General features: G+C 43.6%; 1 protein-coding gene across 1 annotated transcript in view; it reads left to right on the top strand.

Moving 5' to 3' along the window:
- Positions 1-787: 787 nt before the first annotated feature.
- The window catches only part of lrrc75a (leucine rich repeat containing 75A), a 60,153-nt gene continuing 48,796 nt past the window's right edge, over positions 788-12,144 (top strand). The window contains exon 1 of the mRNA XM_086142459.1: positions 788-1,418. Coding sequence (XP_085998585.1) covers positions 1,170-1,418 — 249 coding nt within the window. The 5' untranslated portion in view covers positions 788-1,169. The remainder of the gene's footprint in view (positions 1,419-12,144) is intronic.

Genomic DNA, 12,144 nt, shown 5'->3' with positions numbered 1-12,144 from the left:
CAAGAAATTCTAATTTTATATTTCTCGAATAGCCACCCACTAGTTTAACCCCACACACACGCACACAAACTTTAAATCTGATCAATAAACCGATGGACCTAATACTTCTGTACCTTCAATCACAGGTCCTCAAGCAATAAGATGCTCTCGATTTAAAAACACGTTTGTTTACCAACACCGACACGTCCCGTTCTCTCAGCCAGAGATGGGGAGTCGAGCTGCACCCCGTCCTCCCCCAAACCCGGTGATGAAAGAAGAGGGTGGACTTGTGTGTACGTGCACTCGCAGCGCGCACATCCATCTGAGCAGAGGGTGCGATACATTATTCAGTGCCCGCCCGGGTGGATGGGAGGCCGGGGGGTGGGGGGGGACCTCACTCTTTCTCTCCCCGCCTGTCCAGCCTCGCAGCGGATGCGGCTGCCCGGACGGAGGATCGGCCGAGCCCGGTGTTTGCTGCAGGTGCCGCGTGACTTCCAGCGGAAAGGACGAGAGTTGGAGGAGAGAGAGGGAGAGAGAGAGAGGGAGGCGGAAGCTGCGGCGTCTACTAAAGACGAAAACATTGCCATGCCCTGTTTCATGCACCACATCCCTCCCACCAGCTCCAGCTCCGGCTCCAGCTCCGGCTCCGGCCCAGGACGGGAGGCGACGTTGTAGCGGAGAGGACGAACGGGACATCGCAGACGAAGGTCAGCGTTTCGGGGGGCGGGGTGTGAAGTTGCATCCGGGACAGGAGGCTTGCAGGATCCGGAGGCTGCTCCGAAGGCCCCCCCCCCCCCAAACCCCCTCATCCATCCCTCCAGCGTCCTGACTGTTTTCCCGGCCATGCTGCAGGCAGCATCCTGCGACCTCTTCCCGACTTGAGCTGCGCTCTGAGAGGAACAAGCCCCCCCTTGAATCTGTCACTTCTACTTTATTTACAAATTTTATTTTTTTCTTTGTTTATTTGTTTCCCGACTCTTTTCTGTAACTGTTATGATGTGATTTTTTTTTTCCTCTCTATGAGCATTACAAGAGTTTGGGGTTCCGGCAGAGCTTATTTCTCTGCTCCAAACAAGGCTGTGAGGGAAATGTGATCAGCCACTCGCACCCTCTCACTCGAAACCTGCATCTTTATGACTTCCCGCCGGGATCACTCGTGTTGCCTTCCCGTTTCCCATTGAGTCGTCGTCATGGGGGCCAAGCAGACCAAGGGCCAGGACGCGGGGGGCCCCAGTCCCCAGCATAGCTGGAAGCGGACGCCCTCCAAGGAGCGGGGCGAGATCCTGGCCTCCCTCATGCTGAAATCGGGGGACAGGCTGAGCCGCGGAGGGACGCCGCCACCCTACCAGCGTCGCATCGGGATGATCCAGGAGATGATGATGATGGCCAAGCAGGGCAAACAGGACGAGGCCACAGAGATGCTCAAGACGCTCCGACAGGTACATGCTACGTGTGTGTGCATGTTTGCTTGTGTGTGTGGGGTTGTTGTAACCAAACAGGAGAACTCTTTCCACTCCCACCTCGGCCTCCTCTGCCTATGTCAGTGCTGATATGGAAACAGTAACCAGACTTGACTAACTAAACCGATGACCGCCTTTCCGACTGCCCACGCGGCTCGCAGGTCAAGCGGGAAGTGGGGGCAACAACCCTGTTGACCAAGACCAGCTCTGCAGCATTGGTACAGTGTGAACACTGCTGGGATTTATAGTCGCTCTATTTCTTTCAAGACATTTGCAGCACTTGGCTGCCTGCTGCTGCTACAGTGGAGAAGAAAAGCCCTTAGTCTACTGGATAAAGAAAAACAAAAGTGGCAGCACCAGTTACATGCTGCCATAGAGAAATGGGAGGATGTGAGGGTAGCTGGGCTGAAATTGTGAAAAAGTGCATGTGATAATTAGTGTGAGGATCAGATGAAAAGAGGAGGAACAATCAAAGACTGCAAGCTCTCATCACTTCAGACACTGCGCAGCATCCATATGCTGATGGTGTTGAGTGTTTATCCTTCTGTGACTCAATCCCATAGAATTGTGCCTTAGGCTTACATGCACTCACACTCACATGTGTACATGTTGCTTTTAGAGTTTATTGTTTGGGCTTGAGAGATTTCTATCCGCGCATTCTGTTACTATTTACAGTTCTCTGATCAAACCCATTTGGGTTGTTAATCCTTGAATCAATGGCAAATGCCGGAGCAGAGCAAGCAAGCTTAGCAGCAGGACACCTCGCTGTTTGTCGCGGTGGAAAAGTCGGGATTACCCGTCCGTGTCACTGCTCGGAAGTGCTGTGACACTTTGGAGAAACGCGTCTTAACGTAACAGCGCTGTGGAGTCCCTCACAACTAAACTGTGATCCTCAGAGGCCACCGTCACAGTGGACAATCTGAACCGTGACCTCAGCTGAAAGGGGGCTTTCTGTGCACACAGACCGAGTGCACGCATCTTTAAAAAAAAAAAAAAAATGAATGCTAATAAAACGTGACTTATTTGCAAAATAAAAGCTGACAACTCAGTTCTGCCACAGAAGATCTCATCACATAATTTAAGGATGCTTCCCTTCCTTTCTATATGCCACCTACAGCCCCTATTTGTAGCTCCTAGAACCTTCTCGGCAACTCAGACGTTTTTCTCCCGTGCATCTGGACAGAGCAGTAACCAAAGACTGTGGACTTCATTTCCTAGAGGCATTTTTTTCTTCTTCTCCTACTTTAGTACCAAAGGATATCGTATCACGTAGGCAGTTAGTAGGCAGAAATCATAAGCCATGCCACATTACCAGAAACCGTTGCGGTCACTGGTAAGCTATTTTCTTGCAACAAAATAGAAACAACTCGTGAGAACTTGAGCGATGAAGAGGGCCAAGCTCCTCGTTACAGAGGGGTTTCTGGGGCTCGCAGCGAAGCATAAACATTTTGCTAAAATAAGTTTACCATTAACCAACAGCTGGGTTCTGTCATACTGTGAAGCAGGACAAAGAGAATATAAAAACACTTAAACCCATTTGATAATCCACGGTTATTATTCCCATCGTGCAGAACACAATGGTGTGGCAACTCTGTTCTCCATGTTGTCTTCCTCTTTGCAGTCATTTGTTTTTGAGTGTGCCCTTTAAGGTGCACGTCACTGTTGCAGGCGCTTGCCTCGCAGCAGCTCTTATCGTGGTCCCTTTCTGCAAATGTTAAACTAAAAACTTCATCCGGAGGATGGGAATTCCTAGAACTCAATTTCGAGATGCAACTACACATACATCAAAATTCTTTGATAAGATTTGGAAAACTGCCATCTCACACCTTCTCACATCCCAAGACAAGTTTTTAGTTTTTAGTTGCTCCCTAGTCTCAGATTGAGATTTTACAAAGACTGCTTACTTGGTCACTATTTACAAGACCACCACTAGATTCTCTTTTTTTTTTCCCACCATGCAATGTTTTCATCAGGTATTTGCTATTTCAGTCCATCGCTTTTCCTTCTCCACTCGGTTGTGATATGTTGGAGAGTTGACACCATACAAGCTGCACAGCTTCACCATCCACTCCTCTCTCAGGACGTCCTTCACCGTTCCCGCTCATCCATACCACCAACGAATACCGTCTCTGCAGCCAATACCGCTCTGGTGATTGTTTGTCCTCCAGGTTTCCTGTTTTCGGTTTTGTTAGAGCTCATCTATTGGTTGTTGATTGTGATACATCACCGTACAGCCAGAAAGACTTGAGACAATATCAAACACATGTGATATTGTTGTAACCCCACCACAAGTAAAAGACTGATCTGAGACAGCTCAGATTGCGACCTTATACTCAGTGTTTGAGATGACAGGAGCGCGCTGCAACTCCAGTGAAATTCCTAAAACTTCCCTCTGTCTTGCAGTTTTTTATTCTGTGAAATCTTCTGATGCAAACCCAGCATTAGCTGGGAGGTGGTGCAGTCCTTGATTCACATTTATTATCTCACAGACTGCAATGAAATTACCAGACACTCAAGGTTCTTAGACGATGCGGCGTTGAGGACCGGTGCATGAAATTTTGCTAACATTGGTTTTTGAATTTGCAAGATGAGAGCATCCCCATGTAACCTCTCTACTTATAATCCACAGTGAACTGTAAGGACACTTCAACCATGAACTTTACCTTTCAGAGATGGGAAATAGCAAATAATGTGGTCTTAATCATAAAAATTATACAATTAGGAATCAACACAGCATTAATAAATCCATCCACCTTCTGCCGCTTATCCTGCACTCAGGATGGGGGGGTGCTGGAGCCTATCCCAGCTGTCACCGGGCAGGAGGTGGGGTACACCCTGGACTTGTTGCCAATTGCAGGGTCATGTTCAAAGACAGATAACATTCACTCACACGGGGCAATTTTCCCGATACAGGACATTTTCCAATTCATCTGCTGCATTTTTTTGACTGTGGGAGGAAACTGGGGCACACCCACGGGGACAACAAGCAAACATGCAACAGAAAGGTCCCCTCGTCTGAATCAAACCAGGGTCCTTCGTACTGTGAAGCTAAAGCGCTAACAGGTGTGCTATGTTTTGTATGTAGCTGCCGGATGAAATAATGAAAGTTTTACACGATGTCAAGGAGAAAGAGAAAGGAAATATGAAAATATGAACCATACAGTGAGAGTCAGCCATGAGAAACTGCATTGTTTGCGATGTATTTCCTTAGAAACGTGACTCGATGCTCTGTTCCACACGAACGGCCTGTGGCAGCTGTGATAGGATTTGACGGTCAGAAGGAAGTGGTCTGTGAAGAAACATGCAATGTTGCCCCTCAGACTAGAAGTCAAAGATGTCACTCGCTCTCCCACAGGGACTCCGCCGTCTCTGGTTGTGTGTCGGGAGAAAGTCATTATTTTTCATGCCAAGATTTCAACAAATATATTGCAGCAGCATCTGTCACGGCTGTATTTCTCAAAGCCTGGTAGCGTGACATCGGTTTCTTTATTTGTCAACTTTTGGGGATGTGGGCGCTGGGCTAGCTGTTGCCTATGAATATTTTTGCTCTGCTTTATGTAGTCTTAACAGTATGACGAAGAGTATGATGAGGATAAACCGTAACAAGACATGCTGTCTGAATCTCCATCACTGAATTGTGCAGCTCCATAGAGGCACCAGATGCAGGCTCCCTTGAGATTTGTGCTGAAGTCCCGTGGCCTCTCAGCTGGCACGACGCAGCTCATTGTCTCGGGTTTCTGTCATCGGATGAGCCCTCAATGTTCAGGCCTTTACAATTGAAAGAAAAGACTAGCAGGATTTTTGTCGACAACATGGCTTAGCCTTGATCTAGAAGGTTGGTGGTCAAACGCCTGCGACCTCTGTGGGATTTCTCCTTATCCATGTCGGGGGGAAAGTAAGAAATAAAGTAGTGGTAGTGGGTGGACCGCCTCATTGCAGGTTCCTTGGTTCGACTCCAACTGTGTGGAGTGTGTCTGCATGGGTTTCCATCACAGTCCAAAAACATGCACGAAGGTTAATTGGAGACCCATGATTGCCCAGTGAATGGTTGTATCTGTGGCTCTAAGATCACCTGGTGACCAGTTCGGAGTTAACCCAGCCTCTCGTCCAATGTCAGTTGGTGTAGGCTTCCGTCACCCTGAGTGTAGGATAAACAGTTTGATAATGAAGTATCTGGGACAGTGTGACAACTATTACTCTTGCTTTATTCCTTCTGCCAAATGGTATTAATATCTGATAGAGAAGAACAGGTTGTCAAGGACGGCTGTGAGGTGAAATTGAAAAAAAATGACACTGACATGAATGTAAGTCACATTGGGTTTTGGGCTCTTTCATGCTGGAAAGGGGAAAGTTTTGACCGACTTTGATGAGGATAAAGAGAGGAAGAGGCGGCGGCTTGAGACGAGGAAATGAAAAGGAGAGCCTGCTTACACAAGAAAGGAGACTCTTTCTTCCCCGGTAACCACGTTCCAGTCCATGATGCTTGGAAACCATGGTGATTTCTTGAGCATTTCTTCTAAATAGACATTGACTAATCAGGCAGTAGCTTCGTTATGGAGAAATAAATAAGAGTCCACCATCTTAATCACTGTCCTTCAATCAACGCGTAACAATTGTTGGGCTGTTGAGATCTTGGGACCATCAATGGCAGTGGAATCCTTTTTTTTTTTTTTTTTAATTTCTCTTCGTTTCTGCCATGCACATAATGCTACATTGTCTGACGCTTACATAACCGGGTTTTCATACCTTGAGCTTAGCGCTGAAGTGTGCAAAAAGAAAAAAAAAAAAGGGATCAGGCTTCTTACTGCTCCGCTTTGGCTGCTTTTACAAGGAGTTGACGTCACAAATGTTTTATATGGTTGTAGCAATTGTTTGTTTGTTTTTAATCTCTTAGGGTAATCTTCTTCTTCTTTCGGTTTTTCCCTTCAGGGGTCGCCACAGCGAATCAACTTTCTCCATCTAACCCTATTCTCTGTATCCTCCTCTCTCACACCAACTACCTTTATATCCTCTCTCACTACATCCATAAATCTTCTCTTTGGTCTTTCTCGAGACCTCTTGCCTGGCAGCTTCAATGCCAGCATCCGTCTACCAATATATTCATATATTCTCTATCCCTCCTCTGTACATGACCGAACCATCTCAGTCTGGCTTCCCTGACTTTCTCTCCAAAACATCTAACATGTGCTGTTCCTCTGATAGACTCATTCCTGATCCTATCCATCCTGGTCACTCCCAAAGAGAACCTCAACATCTTCATCTTTGCAACCTCTAGTTCTGCCTGCTGTCTTTTCGTCATTTTAACAGTTTCTAAGCCATACAGCATCGCTGGTCTCATCACTGTCTTGTACACCTTTCCTTTCATTCTGGCCGCTAGTCCGCATAGTACCTCTGACACTTTTCTCCACCCATTCCAACCTGCTTGGACCCGTCTCTTCACCTCTTTTACACACTCTCTGTTGCTCTGGACTGTTGACCCCAAGTACCTGAAATCCTCCAGCTTCTTGATCTCCACTCCCGGTAGCCTCACTGTTCCACCCAAGTTCCTCTCATTCACACACTTATATTCTGTCTTGCTGCAACATTCTCACCCTCCTTACTATCCAACCGAACATACAAGTCATTGTACGCCCTTTGTTTTGCTTTTGCTACCTCTACCTTTACTTCTATACAAGATGTAGTCTACCTGCGTGCTCCTACCTCCACTCTTATAAGTTACCCTATGCTCCTGTTTTTTTCTGGACAAAGGTGTTCACTACAGCCATTGCCATCCTTTTTGCAAAATCTACCACCATCTGTTCCTCTGCATTCCTATCCGGTATACCAAATCTGCCCATCACTTCTTCATCTCCTCTATTGCCTTCACCAACATGTCCATCGAAGTCTGCACCAATTACCACTCTCTCATTTCTGGGAATATTCTGCATCACTTCATCTAACTCATCCAGAACTTCTCCTTCTCTAGTAATCGTGGTCTCAAAATAAAGGTTTAAGCTTCAGTCTGAATAGATAAATCATTTATCATGCCCCCATTTAAAATCAGACTCTTAATAAGTAAAGGCTTAGCTATATTATCACAACTTTGACAAGGGAGTATTAAAATTATTTATAGCTCAATATTTGTGCCCATTCTCAAGATTGCTTTGGCCCATAAAATACCCTCCTAGAGTAAAGAATAAATAATGAAAAACAGTTATGAAGTGAATAGTAAGGCTCCTCTTTTGGAGTGCCAGCATAAAAACACATTTGTAAATGTGCTATACTTCCATTTAACTCCTCTTCCTTTGCGGTACTGTTTTACCTGATTAATGGACTGTTCAGCTATGGTTGCCATTAATATTTCAGCTGCTTGCGGGCATTATTATTATTTGGTGTTTGGTTATTGTTAATTTTTGAAAGCACCAGTATTATGAGGACTCTTCATTTCCCCACCTCTAATTGACATCCCATCTTCAGCAAAAGAAATACAGCTTTTAGTGCTTTCCCTATCTCTCGCATAACAAGTTCAAGGAGGTTTCTAGACGGGGGCTTCATTTTGGCTGCACATTACATGGTAATATCATTTCTAACACGACCTCTAGTTTCTTTGAATGTTGTCATTTACCCATGGGGTCCGTTGACAGGATTTCCAGGGCCATGTTTTCATCCAGGAAAACATAATGGAACAACAGGATGTTAATGGCCTTCATTGCAATTTCAAGTGCAACATTGCTGTCACCAAGTCAAAATCCATCGTGTCAACACTTCCTTATCCCAAACAGGGTGATAAGAAATACATGCGGGGATTACACACACACACACACACACACACACACACACACACACACACACACACACACACACATATAGTCACAGATGCGGGGAAAGGGGCTACCAGTGCCAAATATCATTTTGTAAATTCATCGTCATGATGATATTACAATGTAAGAGTGACGCTCGCTTACCCAGTATCACACCATATTTACTCAGAGATCAGTGTTCACAATAAAAAAAAATATGTATAAATTTATCATGACAGTTTGTTTCTATTTGCAATTTTTTTCTCCATTCAGGTGTGTTTGAATCGTTAATAGCACCGGCCTCCTACATGTAAAATACACAACACAGCTGTTGCCATTTTGTGCATATTATATTTTGCCTTTAATCCATCTTTATTCCATATCAATCAATTTTCATAACAATTAAAATGCAATGCTCCAATAAATAAAAGCAGTGGATGAGAACACTGGGAAGCCAATTACCATATGCAAATTAAAAAACGATCAACCTATCATTATGAATAGTGAAAACAACAAGAATACTTGAGCTAGAAAAATAGAGCTAAGAGATCAGGTCTATAACCCAACAGTCTTTGTTATTTTGTTATGTTGCTACACAACATGATATTTGGAATATTATCAGGAGCACATGTTTTGGTATTTGAGGTCATCATAATGGAAAGTTTCACACGCACCTTCTTTCAGACTTGTTTTTGAGACGTTCAGCCGAGCTTCATGATCTGCTACCAGAGTTAAGATAGTTTGTCTCATTGCCTTGATCGCCACTGAACAAGATATTGATGTTATTTGTTATTTCTAAATGTAGTATTTCCAAGCGTTCCAGATTATATATGTATCTATAATCTGTTTTGATGTCTTACGTATGCAATCGATCACATTGTTTTCGAATAGCTAATTATCTCAGGTTTTCAGCCTCCAGCCTTGCTTTATTTTTTTGCCTTCATAGCATCATCAGAAATATTGCTGGTCTCCATGCACATTTGGCGATGTAGCAGTTTCAGTAAGCCTGGAACAACATCTCTGCTCAGACATATCACATAAAGACATTAATATTCATAAAAGTAATAATAATAAAGGAGCCTCCACCATAGCAAAAGACGGGCGACACTGTCTGGTCTGTGTTGATCAGAAATAAAGGTCAATACGTGGCCTCATCTGTGGCTCCTCTTTCCATACCCTCTGGTTTAAGAGCTGCTACTTGAGTTTCCGTCTGCTCCTCCATCTTTGTCTCAGTTATTGCCCACATGCAGACGGTTCAGCTCGCCACTTTGATGCCCCTCCTAATCAGTGTGGGTTGTGCTTTCTAAAAGGAGCCCTTGCTGTGTTATTGTAGCATGTGTGTATGTTCAAATGTATGCATTTGAAGCTGCACCATGGATTTGGAATTCCAGGAAGTAAATCCTCCATTTAATTTTTGTTTCTGACATCTATTTCATGTAGGATCACACTATTAATAATCTATAGCATTGGCAATGGATGACCATTTATGCATACCATACAAAAAAAAACATTTCCGTCAGCTATTTTCTCAGTAAACCAACAAACAAAATTCACGCACATATTCATTGTCAGCATGTTGTTATGTAAACATATTAACCGTCGCTTCAGGACCCCATCAATGTTTGAGTTGAGATTAAAGAGACGGGGAGAAGACGATTAATTTCAGTCACAGTCGATTCCGCCGTATTTGCATATCATCTCAAATCCTTATCACATTGGGAGTAAAGATGCAGCATGTGCTCCTCTGACTCACTGGCTCTGTTTATGCGATCTACGGCTCGGCGTACCAGCGCTGTGTTACATCCATTCAGATAAATTCAACAATGAAATGTAAGGGCAGGAAGCTGGATAAACAGTGCAAAGGGGTTGTGATTTGTCAGTAAATTAGCCATAAGTGTGTTCTGAGGGTACCATGAATGCAAGCCATTACATTATTTCTCTCCCTCTAAGAACTCGGTGACCCACACCCTCCAGCTTTTTAGATTAAAATCTACAGGTTTGAGAAAAAGAAGAAAATTCCATCTGTGAAAGCAGCTTGCATTACGCCCGTCTGCTGAAAACTACTTGGTGGGCGGAGCGCCGAACATGAGGAACTAATTCGATTGGCCGAATCCCACTCTCAGATGCTTGTTATCTATTACCTCGACTCCAACTGGGCACTTCTCTGCATCACAAGGATATAAACATGGAATTACATTCGGAAAAAGACGCGTCAAATCGCACTTTAGGTTTTTGCTAACCAGTGGGATAAATGTATTTCATTGCACAGAAATGAAAAATACAGCATTACAAGTAACAATCACATCTACGCTGTGCCATTTTGCTTTAACCCCGCCAACAACAAAAAAATCGGCAGCTGCTATGCAAATATTAAATGTCAACATTTCATTCCTTGACACAGGTAAGGGGGAAAAAAGTACTTTCATAAATCATGAATCAGTTTGGGAGGAAAGCAGGAGAATTTCTATTTAATTTGGAAAGGCTGATGGAAATAGTGATACAGCTCATATTTCAACTGTACTTGTGCTAATAAAAGGTGAGACAATGTCAGTGAATCAAAAGAGGTCCAAACCAAAAGTTGATAAAAAAAATGTTCAAATGTCCGCGCTGTGCTATTTTATTTATTTTCCTAGCCATTATTTGTCAGTCTTACAGTAGGGAAGTGGAGGGAAGGGCAGGGGAGAGAGAGAAGCCATGCAGTGACTGGTCGGGGCTGAGCTCCAACCCTTGCGTTAATGGCTCCAGGTGAGCTCGCAGGGTGCCTGTCCATTTAAATTCTCTGTGCGCTACATTGCCCAAAGTGCATGGAGGGCAACATCTGCAAGTCAGATGGGATCTTTAATATATGTATTTTACCCAGGCAGTTTTGTCTATTTAAAAATAAACTATACAACCAAGCACTTGACCCTGAAAAGGAACTGAGAAAGATGATCTACAATTGTATCCGGTGCTTTTTATTCATCTTAAAAAAAGTCATGAATGGAATGTTGACATTCGATAACACAAAAAGGAGGTTTGAGTTCACTTGAGCAAAGAGTTAGTGTTAAGATTACGTTGTTTTTAAATTGCTACTGATTATCCTTTGAAACAATTTATTCAACTTTCAACAGCAGACTATTTTGAACTCTCGATATAATTGAACTCAATACCAACAGCAACAAAAATAAAACGTAATAGATTTGCAAATCGTCAAAAATACAGACGCACTGTATATTTTTGTACACAATAGGAACAGGCCAAATCTACTTTATAAATGTTACATCTAATGAAATAATTGATATGCTAATCATAGTAATTTGTATTCAGAGGGGATTTTGAGAGTGTTTTTAATGCCTTAAATCATGCCCTTTGTGTATTAATTTGATATGTTCTGTCTCATATGTGAGCAATTTCTAGATATGGCAAATTTACTTGATACTACCACAGTTAAGAGATTTATATGTGCCATTACAGAGTCTCAGCCTTGGTTGGTTTAAATCAGAGAGAAGCAGACACAAAACGAGAACCTTTATGTGGGAGAGGTGGCGGCGCCCCCATCCATCCCTCCTCAATGATCTTTGTCGATGTCCAGCAAATGGTCAGAAAAATAATGGCTCGCCCCTCCAGTATCCTGTGTTTCTGCCATCATTTGGAAGCCAAAGGGTTCAAATCAAATACTATTATTAAAACCTCATGGCCATTATTTTTTACCACAAAAGTAATGGCCATAAAATCCCAATTGTTAACACTTTTGTCTCTATGGTCTTCACAAAGGAGATGTAATTTGCTATCGTCAGTTAATGATAGGCGGCGTGTGTTTTTGTTGTGTCTGTGTGTCACTTTGTCAAGCTCCAGTCATTATTTACCGCACCTCCCACGCAGAGCGAAAGGCAACATGGGGACGTCAATGAGTCATACCTTTTCTTGTGGAGACAGGGCTCGGTTTT

The sequence above is a fragment of the Fistularia commersonii genome, chromosome 3 (assembly GCF_037954325.1).
Source record: "Fistularia commersonii isolate RoL2024-O1a breed Wild chromosome 3, RoL_Fcom_v1.0, whole genome shotgun sequence".
NCBI lineage: Eukaryota > Metazoa > Chordata > Actinopteri > Syngnathiformes > Fistulariidae > Fistularia > Fistularia commersonii.
Note: the sequence above shows the minus strand (reverse complement) of the source record. Positions and strands in the feature narration are given on the sequence as shown.